Here is a 22,440-nt window from a genome sequence, read left to right on the forward strand (position 1 = left end):
ATGATGATAATGATAATAATAATAATAATAATAATAATAATAATAATGATAATAATAATATAGCTCGTAAATAGAGTCATGTGTCTAAAAAGCTTTTCTACAAATAGATACACCGATTCTCGGGGCTAACCGCGTCACGTGCGTCCCTCTTATTTTCCGATTCCACGATATTACTTCTCTCTTTTTTGTTCCGTATACAATGAGCCGGAGTAGGCGCGATCGTACTTTTCTTTTTTGACATTCCGACAGAACAACCGAAAAATTGGACTACGGCCACGAAATATACAATAATTACGTTGTGTACTCTTAACACGATAACAGATTACGTGGAGTGAAACTGATATATAAATATGTGTTGTGTTGTTCCATAATGTTTTTTGTGTATCTATATGCGTAAGTCGAGCACAAGCATGAAATATGGCTCGACATATGGTGGTCATATTGATGTACAATAAAAGGATGTATTTTTGATTAAGAATTCTTTCGGTCGAAAACATTTGTATTCTTACTTGAACGTAGATATGTCAAAAATTAAAATATAACTTTACTATTATGATTGTAAATTAAACATTTAATGTTATAAATTCGTTATTTATCGTGGATTTGCAGTTAAATTTAATAGAAATATATATTTAAAAATTAGATTGAGAAAGAGAATCCATTAGTTAACTACAACACTTTATATAAATTAGCAAATTAATTTAATTAATTAAATTTGATTAACATCACATTGCCCATTAATAATTATTACTTTCAAAATACATCATATCACTATTATTATCAAGAAATACACCATTAAAGCCTTAGAAAATAGTATAATTTTTTAAATTGAATTAATAATTTGAAGTATGTTCCGCGAATATTTTAATCGCGAATATTTTAATAAATTACATTGAGCGCTTGTAACATCTCTTGTAAATGAGACCATATTTCTGCGAGTGCTCTCGCTACCTTACTGAAATCTAATTTCTGCAAAACTGTTTAATCTTACACACGCATATATTATGTTCTACTTCATTCTTTTTCATTTTGCACATTACATGTTAAAACACTATTACGATTACGGTATGTAAGTAGGTACTTCGCTATGTGAGGAGATACGTGAGTACATCGTACGTGCGGACTCACACGCGCAGCTTAATCATTACATTACGTATGGGAATATTATTTATAGCATTACTTTTTTAGTTTAGATAAAATTAGCGGTAGAGTATTAATACGAATACATTTCTTCTTCCATTTGCTTAAGTGTTTTTTTGCTTTGATTACGGACGTCTATTTGGAGCTGCTCGCCGTTATTATGCTATTTTTTTCATTCAATTAGATTAACAAGGTATTTTTCCCCTCATTTTACGTACTTGTTTAAATGTATCCTAAGATCTTATCGCATCAGAAAAAAATTCTACCTTGATGCGCGATACAACAGATTTTCATTTTCTCTTTTGTCCATATATATATATATATGTATATATAATATATACTTATTATTTTTAATAATATATAATATGGTATTGTGTACAATATATTTTACGTCATTATAGTTATTAGGCGATCCATGCAATAAGATCCTGATTTTAATCCAAAAACGTGTGACTCTTGTCGGATTTTACGTATTTTCTATTTCATAAATATATTAATTGATAAAATTTAATCTAAAAATGTAAGCATATCTTCAGATTAAAATTTTATCCCTTTAACAAATATATTCATTTATTCTCTTTTATATATTTAATAATTATGAAATCAATAAAAATGATTAAAGAATAAAATATATCGTGTTGTTCAGCATTCAACAACAATATGTTCATTTTCGATTTTGTATTAGTTACTAAATTAAGAGTAGAAAGCTATATTAATTAAAAATCGATCAAGATTTCTGTGATAAGGAATCAAGATCCATGCATTGATCGCACTAACTAGGGTGGAGAAAAAAATAATTAGGCAATAATTTATTTATCGGTTATTTCTTTCATGTTTATCTCTTTCTTTTTTTTACGAACTCTAAGTAAGTAATACCAACAACGGGTTCTATATATCTATGGAAAAGTCTACCCTGACACCAAATTACGTATTTAATGTACTAAGAGTGAGATACTCGTCCGGTAATGTGGCTCGTGTTTCTCGTACGTATATACGAGCGTGTATCCATATTTAGCATACTTTCTCCCGCGTTTGTTCCTCATTTTCATCAAAATTAATGTGCATATTCGTAAGCATTTACGTTTGTCTATAATCTCCAATATACGGCAGAAAAGAATAATTAAAAAATGTGCAAATTATAATAACCTAGATTGAGCGTTATAAACAAATTATGTGTATGAAATTTAGCATGATATATTTTAGGTCAATGATTAAAGCGCTCTCGCGAATTATAAGTAGATTAACTGTATATTATGTGCACTTGTGTATGTGTGTGTAATTTTATTTCGTTTATCGACACGGCAGGATAATCGAGACAATTACTATTTGTCAGAGTCTTGACAAAATGTGGTTGCCAAGCATATTGTACAGTTATTTATACGATCTATATCACGCTTTCGAGAAACAACATTCAGAAAGATATATTCTTGAGAAAATCAATGTTTATATACTCACGGCACGTTTCCTCATTCCTCAATGTCTGAATATCGTTTATGTCTTTCCATTACAACATTATTTATACTTCGAAAATCGCGAATTCAACGATGCTTTATTGCTCACGATAGGATACTACTTTTACTCACGCTGGTAAAAAAATAAATACCCTAAATTTTTATTGTGTCTAAAATAATTTACTATATTTTATTAACGAAAAGTTTTATTTTTTGCGATCTGTCTAAGTTGACGTGTCGGAATAGAAAGTATGTTTTTCCTATATCCGTGAGTATAGGTTTTTCTTTGTGCGGAATCGAGCGTACCAAATGAGTTTTGTTTTCAAAGAAAAAGTTATTTTATGGCATACATTACCACATAACTTGTAAAACAAATCTATTTCTTCATGCAAGATGTAATTTTTCTTTATAAAACCCATATGTAGATAAAACTTGGTTACCCTCAACTAATTAAAATATCTAATTTATTTCGATGGCTAATTACTAATTTAATTACATAAATTTTAATACAAAATTGACATAAATAACATTTAGCTAAATCTAATCCGTTCAAAAAGTAAACGCGCAAATATCGAATTATTTTTGCTTCTAATAGAAAGGGCTTCATAAGGGCTTTCTAATAGAAAGGGATACATTAATTATTTTTCATCGAAAAAAGCAACGTAGGGAAAAATAGTTTTGTACGCCCATATTTTTAATTGTAGACCGATATTTAAAAGGAATACCAGAGTTATAAGGAAGTCCGCAATCGCGCGAGAGACACGTTCGTTGTTCCAACAAAAACGTCGCTAATTTTATGCCTCTTGTAATTTCGCGTAATGATCGTACGAAGGAAGCGTTCGCGTGACGTTGAAGATAAAACATTTCCACATCGAAAATGATGAAACCGTTTTTTTTCTCTTTTTTTTCGTAAGCGCGTCACCGTATATCTTCCTTCGGAACGATTGATACATCGTACAAGGGAGATTTAGCTAATCAACGAAAATTCGCATGTACAAGGTAAGTGATGAATCGAAGATTAGCTAAACTCTTATCTCGCTCGCTGGTTTTTGTCCAATTGGATGCCGGTGTTCGCTCGTGTGTGCAGTTTGATTTAATTACTTCCTTCCCTTGGGGTTCGATCAATTAATCGAAATGTCGTCGTTAATGTTTCTCTCGGCCCGTACAACCGTTAATTCCTCAATTTCGGCCCATTTAACTAGTCTACTCACCGCCTTGACGTAATTATTGGCTCTCCATGGCAGTATCGCGCCAATTCGTACGTTCATCGCTTGATAATCGCGATGGCTCATTGTGTAGCACCCGATTAACAATATACATTATACGTTCTAGGAATCAGTCACAGGCTGAGCCCCCGTGCGAGGCGGTTTCGCATGTCGCCCTTCGGGGACTAGCCAAGTAAGTACGTAGCTGGGGTGGGGTGCGTTCATTTTCTATGCTTCGAGTTTTTACTATAGTAACATCTACTTAGTTTTCTTTCTTGCTTTAAAAAAAAAAAAAAAAAAACGAAAGAGAGAACCGACTCAGCAAGGCATTCGTCGTACCTTTTTTCAGTCGTCCAGAAAAGATCGCGGTCTGTATCTTCCAGGCTTCTTAAATTCTCGCTATCTTCCCACTTGACAAAAAAAAAAGACCGATGACCGCATCCACAAGGTCTTCAACTTGCAAGCACTGGCTCACCGACTTGAGGAAGATCGCAAAAATCTTTGCATCAGATGTTTCGTACCTGTTTCTCGCGTGCGAAGATGAGAGGAAGAAAACTCAGGATCTTCTACGTGATCGACCTTACCAACTACTTCGCTTCGGAGTCTTCGTCCAGGCCGCTCCAGTCTCTTGTGTCTTCCTTAAAAGAAAGAGAGTCGGCTCAGTAAGGTATCCTATGTGGGTACCTTACTGACTGCCTTCAGAAGATCGCTTTGCGTTTTTTCCAGGCCGCTTACGTGATGCTGCTGCTGATGCTGAAGGGCGGCGCTCTGCTGCTCCTGCTGCAACTTGGCCTGCTTCTCCGCCTGCTGCTTCTTCATCATATCTTGCTCCTCGCGCTCGCGTCTGGCTTGCTCATTGATCTCTTTGACCGCCCTTAGCTCCTTTTTCAGCTTCATTCGCCGATTCTGGAACCAGATCTTGATCTGTCGTTCCGTTAGGCAGAGTGCATGAGCGATCTCTATTCGTCGTCGTCGCGTCAGATAATGATTAAAGTGAAATTCTTTTTCTAATTCCAATGTTTGGAACCGTGTGTACGTTTGTCGACCTCTACGCCTCGGACAGCCATTCGGACCTGAAAATGTTAAGAAATCTCATTTTTAAGACCACTCAATAGTCTCCAAACTACACTTTTCATGACAAACTGTAACGTTAATATGCAAATAATCTTATGCAAGTTTAAAATTTTAAATTAAAAAATATTAAAAATGTTTAATCTAAAAGCTTTCTTCGTATTACTAAAATATTAAAATATGTTAATAAGTTTAAAAGTGCAAATATATTAAAAGAACGAGAAATACATATATTCCATATTTCTATAACATTCTATAATAAAAATTTATATTGTGTGCATTTCTTTGATTTTTTTTTAGCGTCAATTTTGTTTTACTAATGACGAAAAAGTTTCATCTCAGAATACACTTCTATGTTTCTAACCGATAATCTCAGGTGCTTTTCACATATCTTCACAAATCTTAACTCTCTCCTTACTTTCGCTCTCTTTGAAAAGAAAAAAAAAAATGTTCGTTCAACCTACTGCTTATTGCGAGGGTTAAACACGTAAAAAAAAGGATAAATAAAAATAGAAAGTTCTCAGGAAGCTCTCAAGGAAAGTTACTCACAATGAACCCTTTCTAGTGCTACTTCACTCGTTTAACTTTCTCCAGGAGTTGATGTCATAAACAAGGATACAGGCGACTTTAAATTTTTTTACGGGTTTTAAAGATACAAATCGAAATGCCGGTGCGCAGGTAAAAAAGTTTGCGCGATGCTGCGGGATGAATATCGACTTCAAAACAGTTTCTACGACAACACGAGTTGGCTATAATTTAAGACAGTAACAGCAATGAAAATCTCTCTCCAATGTAAAATACTCAAAGAATTTATTAATAAATAAAAATTATTGAAATACATTTAACTATTACAGTTACGAAACGATCTTTTTTTACACTATAATGTCATTGCGGAATGTCGAGCACATTTTCGTAATCAATGCAAAAGTAATTTCACTTTCAGTTGTCGCCACAGGCGAGGCGCATCTCTTTTCTGAGGATCGCTAAGAAACCGGTTTCTTAGTGCAAAGAGTGGACAGCCATAATACCATCATTCGCGGAGCGACGCTGAGTGGCCATATTACTGCCTCGTGATGAAGCAAATGCGTGCTACTGACCAATAAAAGATAGCAAGACTTTTCTTTCCGATTATTTTACGAGAATGCGAAGATCGTATCGACACGATAAAAAGTGAGAAAATTAATTATTATATTGGTTAAAACTCGAGAGGATGTATTTGCAGCAATTAGTCACAGATGCATTGAGAATAACATAAATTATGAATAAAAATATTTGCTTCGATTTAATAACAACGTAAGATGTAGATTTCTTTTTATCGAAGCTTTGCGATTTAATGAAAGAGATTTTACTATCAAAAATTAAAGAAACTGTAAAAAAATAATATGTTACATTTTCGTTAAAAGTTAACCATAAATTTTATAATAAATTTGTAGTCAAGAAGAATTTATTATTATAGATATCACACATTCACATTCATGAATAAATAAAACTAAAGCATAAATCATTTCGTGAAAGGACAATAATGTATTCATGGGATTAATTAGAAAGCGATCGCTATTTATGATGAAATTATGATAAAATTATGAGTAGATAGAGCCGACGTGATTTGCTCAGATCTTGCGGAATCGTATGCCGAGAAGGTGGATTAACAAATGGCAAAGGGGGCATTATCCTACAACAGATTTAAGCGAGTGGTGCCGTATCTTTCTGTCTTCCGTCATAACGATACACGGGCACTCGAATGACACGCACGTGCGCAATTCCTGATGCAGGATGACCCATCAAATACGTATCGCTCCGGGCCGAGCAGAAAACTCTTGGAGAATGCAGAGAATGCTGATATTGAATTCAGCATGGCCGTTCTCGCCAGTGCGGTCCACAAGCCCGCGTCGGTGTACGCGCGTACCTGAATCAGCGACCACACTCACGAATTCCGCTTTTTACGTAAGTGTGGTGGAACCAGCCGCGTCTGTATTGGTGCGAATCAACACCGCTTTTAGCGCGGCCGTGTGCGTCAGTTTGGCACACGTACGTCCGTTGCAGCCACCGGGGTGGTTACCGAACCCCCGAAGGGTGGGACATAGGTTACCTTGGCAACCAGAGGGGAGACCATTCCATCCTCCTGGCGGCATATCACGCAGGAGCAAGCCTAGCACAGCAGCCAGAAAATTCTTGGTTGCATCCTCTCTCCACCGACTCTAGGAGGGCCCCCGTCACGTCGGTCTTGGAAGAAGACGGGTGAACTTGATTGCGCCCACTCCATTCGCCATAAATATGGCTCATCGGCGAAGTGCCGGTGTGCGAGTATTATCAATAATTTCGACGGAGAGAAAACTAATGCCGCTGTGCCGGAATTTATCCGGCGAGAAATAAAGTTGCGCGCTGGGGTGGAGGCTTACCAGAAGCCACGAAGCGGATATTCGTTCGCGATGAGATTAACAAAAATGTCACTTTTCTGAAATAAAAATGCAAAATACCTTTAGAAATCGTAATATAGATATTTAACGCAATTTCAATAATTTCCTCTACGTACACAAGAATAATGAAAATCTTCAACGACTCTTTTCACTTTGACCTTATCGTTAAATTGTTAAAAGACCGAAAACTCCATGCATGAAATGTAAAAGATAGATATCGCTTATCTCTGAAACCTCGAAGAGTGTTAATTAGCGTCTTGTCGTAAATGATTCAGGGACAAATAAATTATAGTCAATTGCCAGTGGTCCATTGCCACTCTACGAAGGGCGACACGATGGGACGCGCGCACAGAAATACGCCATTATGGATGGCACAGGCCTGTGTCTAATTACGGTCATATACTAAGTTTAATATCTGCTTTAGGTCTGCTTTAGCATGCAGCTCGGGGCTTAGGGAACAATCGTGGATATTGTGGAAGTTTGTCAGGCTATGTCCGTACCACCACGCATCTAGATTTTATCAAATGAACTTGCGCCACTTTTTTTTTTTAATATAGCCACCCAAGCACTCACACTTTACTTTGCATTCAAAAATAACGAACACTTTTTTAATTAATCAAATCTTTTCAGTTTCTTTCATTGAATTAGCTAAACGAAGATAAGATGTGATTATAGCCTCTCTTAAACCTACAAGCAAAATCTGTATTTTTAGGTCTGTTAAATTATACACTGAACAGTCGTATTCGATATCGCCAGATGACCCCCAAATGCTTTCGCGTCTACGAAGCGATTCATTTAGCGCGATCATTATTGTCATCATTATGTAAATGAATCGGCATTATTTAAATCTCGACACTGTGGCTGTATTATTCCCTCGATCAAGTGCGAGCTAAGAACGTAGTAACTTATTAATGAGCTATGTACCATCATTAAATCACTTTGAAGTATGATATAGATGCCATCTGAGGATTAGTTGGACTCTAACTTATTCATTATCATTACCACAAAAAATTTTTCAGCAAATGTAGTATGATGATATACGACAATACGTTACTAAAAAGTATACATATAAAAAATCCAAACGATGCCGAAGAAGCGTTAGACAGATTTCGCCATGTCGCCAGCACACTGTCCAGTCTTGACAGCACCTGCAAATCGCGAACCCTCGCGTCTAGATATGTCGCGTTACAGCCTAACCCCTCTTTGTTCGACCGCCGGAGGGACCATGCGTGAGCCCCTCAGCGATCCATTCATAAATATCTCAAAACGGCTTAATTTCGCGGCGCTGCGGGCAAATAAAATCTCGAGCCGGTGAAAAATGTAGACAGTTTGCCAGATGAAGGAGAACGAGCAGGGGAGAGAAGTAGCGGGACGAGAGAGGAGATACGGCGTAGCCACGACCCACGACTCGTTTGATCGCCGTCTCGGGTCACTGCAGCCTCTGCCAGAACGATAGAGTTGGAGAGGACCGGGTAGGAGGCACGTTAAGAGAAGGGGAGGGAATAGAGGTGGAATGTGAAAGAAACAGCCGCGAGAGAGAGAGAGAGAGAAAAGGAGAGTGGCTGAGATATGTAAAGGAACAAGAGGGATAGAAAGTGCCAAGGAGGAAAAATGCCCACGATAACTCCGCCGTCCGTTCCGTCGCGATTCCAACTCCCGGGTGCGATTTATGCGGCTAATCCTCGCACTTTTCTTGCCCACGTCTCGCCCAGTCGCCAGGTATCCGGTTAGACTGTATTTCAAGGCCGTTTGCCGATTATTCAGCTACGCCAGACGGTAGATACACCCGTTGTTCTATCTGACGTTCATTAAAACCGCGCCTTCCACGAGCCCGGTTCACGAGCCTCGACGATGCTGTTGCCGATGCGGTTATCGGGGACATAAGTCGCCGCGAAAAGTTCGAAATGGCTGGAATCTGGAAGATCGGGAGGTCGGGGAAATCTACGTTACCGTTCGCGAAATGTTGCACGTGGGGAATTCACGCAGACTATGTTATAATTTCTATTCCGTAACCGATAACGCAGAGCTTTTTTTCCGCGGCCATAACAAAAAAAAATCATATCTCCGATGCTTATTGCCAGACAGCCAATATGTATACACGATACGTGGAAAGTGCGCTATGTAAATTTTATGCGGGCTGCTGTTCGCAGATAATTATTGTGAGCGGTACGCGAAAGAGGCTGCGATTAAATCTACTCTAATTTAAAGACCAATTTAAATAAAACGCGTTTCGATTACGCTAGCCTTTGATATTTATAATTGGACAATTTTACAATTCAAATAGATTCTTGGCAAATTGTTGCCAAAACGCTTCTTATTCCGATGTATCAATGATACATTGCTTTTCCACTTGAAATTAATCTCTATTGCCAATATATCATTACAAAGTAAGAGATTCAGGCGATTATCTAACCAGACCCCAACCTCGGAATCAAATTAGCCAGTCATTACGGAATATTATTTCTGCATCATAAATTTCATCATCCAAGTATCCCTCTTAGCGTCCCGCTTTTTTTCGTACCCGGAAAAGCTTTCAGAAATTTTTCTTTACGAGAGAGAGAACGTTTTTATTACGATTTCTAAATTTAAATTTTGTTTCGTACATTCATTTATTACAAATATATGATTTTAATAGGTAAATTAGTATATAAGAATTTAGAATTGATAAAATTGTAAGATTATAATCCGTGGAGGAACACAATAAAATTATCACTACTACATATATATTATCTTATAAAAATACATTGTTTTAATAAAGAACTAATAACTAATAAGATAAAATATTTTTTTAAGATAACGCAATCGATTAATTAAAAAATTGTTGTTTTCTAACGTATAAATTGTTAATTTCATATTATAGTAAGAATTTATATAATTCAATAATATAATTTTCATCAAAGAAAAAATTCTTTATAGATACCATAAATCGATCTCTCGATAATTCTGAGAATTTTTTTCCTTTGCATGAATGAAGGCCGAATGAAACAACTGAAGCAAATAAAAAAAAAGGGTTATTGTTTTCGACCACATGTCGCTGCTCAGTGAGAAGAACCAAAATCGCATGAAGACGCGCACAAGGCGCGCGGTTGACATTTAATCGCCTCTTTAGATTTACGACGACTTGGCCCTATTGCCGCTATTACGGCGCAGCAGTCTTTACCAGCTATTTTGTCCCAGTCGGAATGAATGACTGTCCGGTCTACTTGAAGAGACTGTCACTTTCCAGTCCTAAAATCTTTAAGCAGCCGTCTTATCGGATATTGTTTTTACAGTAGTAATTTTTGCAATGATTCCTTATAATATTATTCAATAAATTTCCTATGTAAAATAATTAATTACTAAATTAAGAAGAACATTCCATCTATAAATAAAATTTAAATCTGTAATATAATTTTTTTGCATAACAAGTAAATATATTCAATTCAACAGTGCGCAGTAATAAATCTATTATGTAATTAAAACAAATCACTAGTTATCAATGTAATTATAAATATAAAATAAATGTGTAAGCTCTTAAAATGATTCTTTAAGAAATAACACATCATTAATAATTAAACCAAAAATTGTTAAACATATAGAAGAGAAAATTTAAAAACATTTGTCACTTTCTAAAACAGCTTTTTTAAATAAAATTTTTATATAAATTTATTTATAACATAATTTTTGTTGTAAACTTTTATATATCAAACCGACTGTATTGTTTTTCGCGATTGCAGGTTACGAATTGCTTTTCTAGTTACAAAAAAATAATCTTTATACATGCCACTCATATATAAGTGTATCAACATATCACGGTTTATAAGGAAAAAATAAATGCTGACAAGACAATTCGAAGAATTTTCGCCGATTCAGAAATTGGAGCGTCTTCGTGCTCCAATCGGTGGCTGCGGTGCGACCGACCTGACACTGACATTAACCACCACGAAAGCGATTTATCGCTTCTCCAGTTATCACATGGAAGAGAGCCGGAATACGAGCCCCTCAGAACACTTTGCGACAAAGTTACACATGGTAAACTTTCTAAACGTACACGTATGTATTTAACAAACTCAACGTACAATTTCCAAACTGACTTATTGATGACTGTGAAATATTTTATCTCTATTAATTGTTTTGTAACATTGCCAAATTGAACATTTGAAACATTGCCAAATTGAAATTAATAATATGCTGATATAAACGCAAATAACCGGAGTTAAAATTAAAGTAAATTTTTATTTTTACAAATTTAGTTTGAACAAAATTTCTTCTATTTTTTGTGTATTAAGTTGTGTATTAGTTGCTTAATAAAAAAAAAGAGTAAATATATAACAATCCACTATGGTACACAAATTTTTGCTAAAACAACAAGTTATTTGTCAAGCAGTCCAGATTTGTCAAACAGTTAAATTCATGTAGATAAAAAAAAACAAGAGAACAATCATACGTATACGTAAAATGATGCGAGCCACAAAAATGATACTAACACCAATCACCGTGGTTGCAAGTTGGATACACAGGTGCCCGCGCACGCGTAGCGTCTGTCACGGTCGGCAATAGACTTAAATCCTGATTGGTTGGACAGCTAGTTGGAGACTATATGTGAAGTATACAGGTACGCTGAGGGGAGCGTTTTTGGTAGGATGGGGCCAGATATATATGTGTGTGTTATATATAAATATCCATGTATGTATATACATATAAGATATAACGTTTATATGTGTGTATGTGTATATATATATATATATATGGATGGCAATAAAGGATTCTCCGACAAGGATGGATGGTGAAGAGGGGGAAGTCCGCTCCATTGTTCCCGGTGGAACCCAAACGCCATCCATAAGGGTGCCTCCCATTATCCGGCATGTATCTACCACACGCACACCTCAGCACGCTCGTGTTCGAGCGAGAATATCTAGAGATACTCGCCCGCCCCAAGATCGAGTGTGAGCGCTCAGATGCATGGCGCGGCGGCGCCTTTCACGGTGTGCATAGTTGTATCTACATGGCGGCCAACTGTGCCGCGACGGCAATAAGAGCTCTAATCTCTTACGAAATTGTAAAGTCGAAAGGAAAATTTATAAGAGCGGTCCGAAGTCAAAACGATCGTACCACACGCTGATAGAAGGCTTTTTGGAAACTGAGCAAAACAACTTCGCATCTTGCGCAAAATTTGGAAAAGATAAATATAAGTAATAATTAAAGAATTAAAAAGACTAGAAATAAATAATAATTCAAATAACATGATAAAACGTTTTTGGAGATTGACAACTGTTTAATTACCTAAAATTAACGCATTGGTTTCGATATTTATTTCATTTTTAATTGTTCCAATTTATGGAATATCTATGGAATAAGATTGCATTGTATATAAATCATACAAAATTTTCATGTGACGCTTTTTCTAAAAAATGTGACACCAGGATTTATTAGAATTTATTATTTTTATTTATATTAACAGTTGAACTGTTGAATTTGTGTTAATGTAGAATTTTTCGTTAATTGCTGTTCCTATTATAAGATTACTTATGGAATTACTAAATTGCTAAATTTCGTATGACATGTACTGTCGCGTGTGTAATACGAGCGTGTAGGTAGCACGTAAATATAATTGAGTGCTCGTGAAGGAGGTGTGTAAATGTCACAACAACTTCTATAAAATCGTTAACTCATCTGTGTGGTGAAGGAATCCCGGTAACTAATATCAATTCCTCCCGTGTGGAAAATGCCACACAGCTAATACCATCATACCTATAAAATTGCTGCTAAATTATTTTTTTATTCAAATAAAGTATATAACCCATGTTTCAAGAATTTATTTTAATCGGTCGCGTAATTTTTATTATTCAAATAATTATGCGCGTGTTAATTGCGCGACACGTATATTAATTTGCCTTATCAAGGAAGTTCTCAGAGCAGTTGGCAGCGGCAGATTTAAAAATAAACTTGTCGGCAAAGCGCCAGGCTTGAAATATACGCAATCTCATCCGAAAGGTGAGGACCGATACGCAAAACGAGATTAAATTTTAATTTTGAAATAAAGAATAAAGTATTAGAATGCCGTTGGCAAACATTCCTTCCCCTGTTAAGGTTCATAACGAAGGCTTGCTACCCTCTACATTCTGACTAACGGTCCCCACTCCTGCCTCTGACAAGGCAACAGCGCGAACAGCTACCCCCATAGAACCCCTAAGACTCTAATTACGGCCTTACGTCCCTACCATTTCTCTCTTTCCCTCTTCCTCTCTCTCTTTCTCTCTCTCTCTCTCTTTCTCTCACGCCCTGCAGCGCCCTTTCCGACCATTCTCATATTTTCCGACACTCCCTGTGCTACCACACTTCACTACAATCCACCCCCTATGCCATTACATGCAAATGCCACGGTTGTCTCTTTCCGCTAATAAAAGTCGTGCCCGTGCAATTTAGAACATCCGACGTTGGGCCACTATGGCTTCCGAAAGATACAAAACGAGACACAGAATAAGTCTGAAAAGACAGCGATGTCGCGGGTTATTACTCATTAGCAGAGTTAAAACGCAAAGTAGAGACGCAGAGCTGATTATACGCAATTCGAACTTGATGAAAAAAAAATTGAATAGATTTTATTATAAATATGTGCAACTGCACCTAATGCTTTTTCATCAAAATATATTAAAAGTAAAAGTTAATATTCAAAAGAAAAAGCAATTTGGAAATGTTTAGAAATGTTATATTCTGTTCGTTTTTTATTACTACAAGTTAACATTTCAAAACATTAAATAAAATATACGTTAATGCCGTAATAATATTTAACATGTATTACTGATCGAAAATAAAATATACATAAATCGAAAAATTTATATCTTCAAGGCAAAGCCATCCCTCACAAGGGACGATATTTATATGCCTATCGTCGTAGTGAGAAATGTGAGGATCTTCATAACGTTTAATCAGACCACGTTGCGGCTTTACGATATTAGCCAGTTTTACGCACCCTCTTTCACCCTTTTCCATTCTCACTAATGTCATTCGACCTGGATATTCGGTTAAAAAATCGAGGAACCATTCAAATTTTCCGATTATCTTGGATTTTATAACTGTAAAATATTCAACTTTCAAAAGTCGCAACCGAATGTATAATTGTTAATAAAAAAGTTTCTTTAATATGTGTCTCCATCTATATCTTTATACTCTTAATAATTTTATAGAAATAGTAATTCTTCATAGTAATAGAGATCAATGACGGACATTATTAAATCATTATTTTTTAATGTATACTCAATAGATTAATAACGGAGACATTATATATCGTTTGTATTCAAATTTAAAGGATACATTAACAAAAAATAGATCTATTAACACTGGACTTATTGCTGATGTATTTAATCGATGACAACTCAATCAATAAACACTTCTCGCTGACCTTCCCCTTTATTAGGATAAATTTAACTAACCATAACGGAGATCCTTGACTTTATTGAGTCTGATAGCTTATAATACTTTTATTAAGACTAAGACAAACATCATGTATAACCAAGATATCCAAGGCACATAATACAGTATATACAAGTAATATGGTCTGATTTATGTCGAGAAAAAATATTCGCCTTTGTATCAAATGTACCCAGGTGGCGAATGACAACAGGTATATCTTTATGTTTCACTTCAGTGATTTCCGTAGAAACAAGAGTTTTGCATCGAGTCTGATAAATCAACTTGAAATGAATTATCATTTACGTTCTACTCGGTTGGACCTTGAGAAAATGATCAAATTACGACTTGCTCTTTCTTCTTTATACACTTTTAGTTTTATTTACCATATGTGTCTTAATTTAATCACTGCAATTCAATGAATAAGTCAACGAATAAATGAAGATATTAAACCATCTCTGTACTCATATAATGTCGATTAAGAATATACAATAAATCTTTTTTGATCCTATCCATCAAATTTCTTTACTAAAGATTTTTTATGAAATAGGAACTCGTTTAGCTTGTTCTCAAAATCGAGGTACTTAGTTGAGTGTCTACGAGTAATCTATAACCCAGGGAACCATGGCTAGAGAAATATACGTACAATGACAATCGTACAATTGTAAGATAAAAAAGTCGCACTCGTTCGAGAGAGCACTGAGCGTTCCTCCTCGCGCTCAGCACACGTACACTCTCTCATTTTCCTATGCGCTACGTCAGTGCCTCCTGGGTCCTCCGCTTCAGCTTGGACACATCACGCGAACAAAGGGGGATTCCTCCAGGCACATGCGCACTCGATTCCTAGCACTGGTAACGATTCTAGCTCCTGTTATAGCCTAGCGCACCCTCCGGTTCTCTCTCCTTATCTCTCCTCCTTTTCTCTTCTTCTCTCTTAGCAGCTACCGCCGACTCGGCACAAGATACGGAAGTAACTTCTGTACACATGGTGGAAAAGCAGTGCGCGAATGTGTGAATGTGTACACGAACATCGAGAGGAGGTAGTGGATGCGCGCCGCAATATTTGGGAATCATATTGAGCGTACACCGTGCGCGTACGGATGTAGATGCAAAAGAAAATATGTACAGCGCTTTCGAATATGTACCACTAATGAACGTAACGTAGATGCAGAAAATAAAAACATGTATGTATAGACGCATATGTTAATATTTGATAACAAACAGATACGTAACGCACACACACGGGTACTTCAAGCTTGCAATGGGCGCGAGCGAGAATGAGGAGGAATGTTAGATACATGCCGACGCGAAAGAAACTGGAAATGGAGCCCTTAGTTTTTATCGAGAAATAACAGACGTGATAAGCGTCTACATCACGTGAGGTAAAGCAGCATGCCGGAGTACTCCGTGTGTGATATCTAAATCGAATCGTTCTACGATATCTTGCCACCTATTCCTCCCATCGTTGAAGTCTCAGAAAAATGCTGTCGGAGTCTTTAAAGTACGAGCTATTATTAAGTAATGCCCTATCAATAAAAATGACGATCGTCATCTTCAATAGAAATTTAATTACAAAGAAAATAAAAAAGATTGTATTCTAAAAGGAAGATAAGATACAAGAGAAATAACATAACGTTCGTTCCTCCGCGCCTGTGCGCCAATGCAAAAATGATTTACTATTTATTCGAGGTTGCCGACTATAGAAGAGATATATTCATTTCCTAGTAGGAATTATATCGCAGAATTACGAGTAACCGCGACAGTAAGAGATATTTATTATAGTAAAGCCGAAGATAACTGTTCCCGCATTCACAAGCGCGGATAGCTCAAAGCATAGATTATATACAAATCGCTTGGGGTAACGGATCGTCTTACGAACGATTGAACTCTAGCGTCTCGTAGCAGTAACTCTATCCTATCGGATGAAACATACAATCTCCTTCAAAGGTATATACACCGTTATAAATAACACGTTCGGCAAACAAAGTGTACCGGCTTACTACAGGCCGTATTTAGCCGCATGCTAAAACGACAATTTGTAAATGTCGATCTCTGGCAATTACAACGTCGCGCCTGTGACATTAGAGGAAAGGCGTACACCATTCGCCATTGGCTATCTCGCGACATAGATTACGCAAAGTCCCCTGGGCCGTCGCGTCGCCCCATACCGTCGAGCCCCTACCAGGATGCTCTTGCCCCCCGGTCACCGCTCGCTGGTCCCTCTTTTTTCCCCATCCCTGTATCCCCAGTGTCTACGAACCCGGCGGTCCTTCCCCTGGATATCCGCGGCTAAAGGTCTATATCGCGCACCGTCAAACCTGCCCGAATTGCTCGTCGTCGTGTTATGCAAACGGCCGCATTTTGTTACGATATAGCGCCTGCCCGGGGGCCGTTCTCCCGTCAGAATGTTATGCGCCTCACGGCGCGGCGGGCGCGGAGAAGCCCGAGGAGCACGCTCGCACGACGGAGAGCCGGCCCGCCGGGTATGTAACTGTACGGCTTACGCCACCGCCGCCGCCGCCGCCGCCGTCCGGAGATCGTCGGGCACGTTTTCTCGTCCGGACAAGATCGTTCCGTATGTCAGCGCCGTACATTTCCGTAACTACGCGTACGACGTTCTCCCAGCGTCGGGCTTTCCCGCGAAAATATGAAACACCTTAATACCACCGCTAGCTTCTTTATCCTCCCCGCCACTTCGCTTCATATAATGGAATACTTTGAGGGCAGTGATGCGAGTAATGGCATCCGAACAACGTCGTCTTAATTCTCGCATTGAATATCGCGACACGTTATAAATATGCCGTCAAATTCCTTCTATACGAAATATGAAAATTTGCCAAGATTTTGAGTAAGATTCTGAAGTTTACGAATTTCCTTCGAGATTATATATAATTTAAAAGGCTGATGCTGCCGAGCGGTAAGTGTGCACGATCGAGCACTGTTTGTTTAAAATCATTTAATGAGATTACAACGGCATTCGAGGAGATAATGATATCACTATTTAGAGTTTCATCTGACGCCATAACACACTCCATTAAAGCGATAGGTTATTCTTTGATCAATGATTCAGAAAAATTACGATTCCCCAAAGTTCACCTTTAATAAGTACGTTTTTTTCCAAAATATGTAAATCAAACATAACACAAAATAAAAATTCTTTTAATCTCTTTATTAATATCGTATAGTTTCTTGCATTTAAATAATCTTTATACATTTATAACTTTTGCGTAATTTTTTGTTTATCTATTGTTTTACAAATTTTTAACGTTTCATAAACGAGCATATTTTTATGCAAAAATAAAAACAGGAAACTTTGTCTCAAAATTAGTGGTCTTGCTTCATTTATTATATATTTATAATTAAATAAATTAATTGCTTCTCAAAAATACTTCACAACAATCGAAATTTTACTTATAAATATTCAAATATATTTGTAGTTATTAATAGCTTACTGTATAAAGCAGTTATATATAAAGCAGTTTATAAATTCACAAACTCGAGTTAACGACAAAGTTTATTGCAGATATCACTTTAATAATATCTTAAAAGTTTTTAATAAAATGAAAAAATATACATATTTTATTTCATTTTAAACACAAATACAAAATATAAGAAATAATTTTTATATTTATACTAAAAGTTATATAAATAATGTTAAATTTGACGTATTTATTATACATTATTGATCGCGGAAGATTAACATCCGAAAGTATATTTCTAGCTAAGCAACGTTATTTATAATACGTCGTATCGTATTCCTTTAAAAGTAATATACAAAATATTCATGTAAAAAATTTCACGTACGACTTTTAACGCTCCTCTATATATTTGCACGTACTTTTGCGCTATAAAGTCCATAGTACAAAAGTTCCAATTTCATATACGGATTAATGCAAACAAGCATGGCCGTCGTAACTCGTGAGAAATAGAGAAACGATATTGCATCGTAGCTCATAAATTTTTCTCCTTTCGAATAATTATCATCATGCCAACGTGACGCATCGAGCAATATCCTCATACGACCATGAACGCACAAATCTCGATTTTTCAGACCTTTGCAGTTATATTATAAATGACAATCGCGAACGCCCACTATAACGCGATATACAGAAAGTTCTAAATTTAACTACTTTATCTACATTTTCTTTGTTCAATTAAGATTATCCTTTTCTTAAGCTTCATCGTTTATTACCTCATCTATAAATGCTTCGTCTATAAATTTTGTATTCGCGATGTTAATACCTTAACAATTTACGTTCAAACTATAAATCTGTAATCTGTTCAAGATCAAGTTTGTAATTTATAACTATGTTGATGTTTTGTTAAAAGAACGACTCTAAATATCTAAAAAATCTATTAAAAAATTTGTAGATAATCGGTAAATTGAATAATTTAATGCAACATAAATTTTTTAAATACTCCGTTTGCTTAAAGTACAACTGAACTAAATGAGAAAATGCAAGAAATAATATCTTTTTCCTTAAAAGTGCATGTGACTGTATGCCGTCGGAGGAAACAAAGGTACATACATCCTTTATAACCCGCATATACATTTTGTTGGAATTTAACTTTAAGATGAAAATGTTTATCTTTTAACACAGCAACTGTTTCTTGCTGTTTAATCACAAGAAGATAAAACTTAAACTCTTGGGACTTTTAGACATTGTAAGTGTTAAATATCTGTAAGTAATAAAGTTTGAACGATATAAATGAAGATTATCTATTGCAGTAAGTAAATTAAGTAATGCCACCGACATTAATAATCTTGTGAAGATTATTATGTAAATAATATATATAAAACAGATTGCACATCAATTATTATATAGATTAATATTAAGATTCTTTTTCATATAATAGTATTATATTAATATTAATATTAAACGTCAATTTACATAACATAATCTTAATGTAACGTCAAAATTAAATGAAAATGATTACAACAAAAAGAAAAAGAACCTCACTTAAAAATTTGACAATGTACACTTATGCAGAACTTGAAATTAATTATTTAAAAAAATGTTTTTTTAATTATTCGTATATGGTATTAGTTTAAATGAATTCAAAAAGATAAAAAAATAAATCAATAAAAAAGGGTTATGAATGCGCACGATGTCCTTTACTGAAAAACGTGACGTGATTGATTTTCGTGTAAGATACGATCGTCAAAGCCTTTACTTTCACTTGACTCAGCGTGAAACAACATCGTGATTACACGCGTCGAAAAAGAATCTTTGATTCCTGTGTTAACTCTGTCTTCCTCTTTCTGTGAATCGTGTAAAATTTACTGCCTTTACCGTAGAGAGAAAAAAATAGGTAACTCGCGACAAAAGGTGAAAGTCTAAGCGTGGAAAAAAATGGAATTCTGAGGGAAGAGTTAAAGTTACGAAGAAGAAGTAATAAAGGAAGCTCATGATTTTCCGATTTAAAACAAGAATAAAGAAAAGAAATATATTAAATTTTATATCCAGTATCAGAGTGCGGACTTACAGCGGAATATTTAAGCAAGTATTTAAAAGTTAAATTCTTTTCAAAATTTAAATTTTTGACATACGATAAGCACTGCGAATAACTGAAGAAAATTAAAATACATTTAAATATAAATGTACGATCATCGGGAATATACTTCAGTGTCTGTAAAATTGTAATATTTTTTTCTAGTTTTTCCATATTTAAAGTGCCTTTAAGAAATATTTTCACGAAGTATATAAAATATCCTTCGTCGTGGTTCTTTATGTTGTATATGCAATATGTTGGCGAATCTCGAAGTTCAAAAAGTCTTTATTTCAAAATTACAGTTGTAATTGTCCCGAGGCAGTCTCACGTCGGAATGTCTCACCGTCAGCTCGTCGAAAACGAACTTACAGGTGTATAAACTTTTGCTTCTCAACGGGGAAGAGCAAACATAATCACGCACGACAATAAATATGTACTCGTGACAATAGGTATTTCGAATCGTCGTCAACGATCATCGTCAGGAATTTATATTACAATATCGTCTACACATAATAATAAGGATTATTTTCACATTAACGTTATATTACCGCGCCAGTGAATATCAAGTAATATTAAAGTTACTCCTTCGGAAGAAAATGTGAAAGTGTAAACGAATGTGTAAACTTCTTCCCTTCCTAAAGTTAAGGTCAGTCAAATCCTCGGTCGGCCGATCCCGAACACCTTGCATTGTAAGACACCGCTTCAGGTTGGCCGTCGCGTAAACGTGCGCCGATATTCGGAATCGACCGGCCTGCTTGAGGATTTGACTGGTGTGATGGCTTCGGCACGCGACATAACGGGGTACGCGCCGTTGCCGTATGACCATAAAATAAACGTTTGGGGTGGCGCAGGCGGAGGCCAAACCTGGCAGCGTATAAACACTTATATAACGGCAATTAAACTGCTTTTAAGGCCCATAAAACTGCAGTTTCAATAATCTCTGTGACAACACGATTCTGACCTGTCTCTGGAAACGTGCAGGCTTCCCTCGGGAGATGTCAAAAGCGGTCACGCACTTCCGATGACTGTAAAAATCTCGATCGTTGTCTCCCTCCCTCCCCCCCCCGCGCGCTCTCAAATTTTTCGATCGACCGCATCCCCCGGTGTCTAGTTTTTACGATCCGCTTTGTACCCGACCCCCCCGATTTCGCACGTCTCAAAATACAAATGGTACATGTTGTCAACCTTATAGACTTCACTTTTCCCCGCAGCAACGTTCCGCGCGGAGTTCAGAGCTCAGCGAGGAACGTATATTAATGGCGCATTGGGAAGATGAGTAAAATAGAAAAGTGGAAAATGCGCGTCGGGTCGTGGCATAAAACAGAATTCGGGATGAAATTTTCCGGATAAAATTTCGATGGGGGGGCTATTCTTTTTCTAGCCAATGCCGGATACCTGCTGGATGCTGATGCGATCCGGGCGAGGGAGGAAACGTTTACGTGTGAGAGACGGGGGAGAGACGGCGGGATCGGGGGCGGGGGAATACGAAGAGAGGTCCAGGTAGGGGGAGGCGGGGGCGATGAAATGGGATAATACCGACGCTGCAGGACGCGGCAGCCATCATCGAATGCTAATGAGGGGTTGGCGGCTTTTGGGGCAGTGGACTCTGCTTGTGTAGAGTGGTGCGCCGTTGTCGGCGGATCGGCCTGATTATAAATTATACATTATCTCCTGCTAGTCCCCATGTACACACCGTAATCTAGCTAGACGTTCGCAGGCCTCTGAACCCCCAATGTCGGAATATGTTCGCATATTCGCGTACCAGAGACAGATTAGAAATTCGTACGTCGTTCACGCTAACATGTAACAGTTCCGCTTGGTTACCACGTTCAGTAGCGCGTTAGCCGGCATAATTTTAATTTCACCTGTATGTGCACGAAACTTCCGAAAATTTTCGCGTGCTTGGGATTCGTTCTCAAACGCAAAGTAATCGTCGTTCTTAAAAAGATTTTTACGTTACGTTATAAACAAAAATGTTGGACCATTCTGTCGTATCTGTTGTGATAAGTGATCGATATAAATAAAAAATATTTAACTTATCACAATCGAATCTGATTAATGTTTGCTAATATAATACTACAGCATAATATTGCAAAAAGATATAACATTGCAGTGTTGCATTCGTTATTTATGCGCACGATACGAAGGACAACGAATTACAATTAATTCTATCCCCTATAAAGTTCGATAGCACAATCGGCGAGGTAGTAATTTTTCATGAAAAACAAGAAGAAATAGAATGAAGCCTGCTTTTTGAGAAAGATAATGCTGAAT

At 36.6% G+C, this 22,440-nt stretch overlaps 1 protein-coding gene across 2 annotated transcripts in view; it reads right to left on the reverse strand.

Annotated features, from left to right (window-relative positions):
- Nucleotides 1–1,315: 1,315 nt before the first annotated feature.
- The window catches only part of LOC105835044 (homeobox protein abdominal-A homolog), a 29,342-nt gene continuing 8,217 nt past the window's right edge, over nucleotides 1,316–22,440 (reverse strand). Inside the window, exons 3-4 of one of the 2 annotated variants that reach the window (XM_028190084.2) lie at nucleotides 4,532–4,869; nucleotides 1,316–4,434 (exon numbers count right to left, since the gene is read on the reverse strand). In XM_028190084.2, coding sequence (XP_028045885.1) covers nucleotides 4,384–4,434; nucleotides 4,532–4,869 — 389 coding nt within the window. In that variant the 3' untranslated portion in view covers nucleotides 1,316–4,383. Of the gene's footprint in view, nucleotides 4,870–22,440 lie in introns of both variants that reach the window. The other variant, XM_036284838.1, reaches the window with a different exon arrangement.

This window comes from Monomorium pharaonis, chromosome 3, assembly GCF_013373865.1.
Source record: "Monomorium pharaonis isolate MP-MQ-018 chromosome 3, ASM1337386v2, whole genome shotgun sequence".
NCBI classification, from domain to species: domain Eukaryota; kingdom Metazoa; phylum Arthropoda; class Insecta; order Hymenoptera; family Formicidae; genus Monomorium; species Monomorium pharaonis.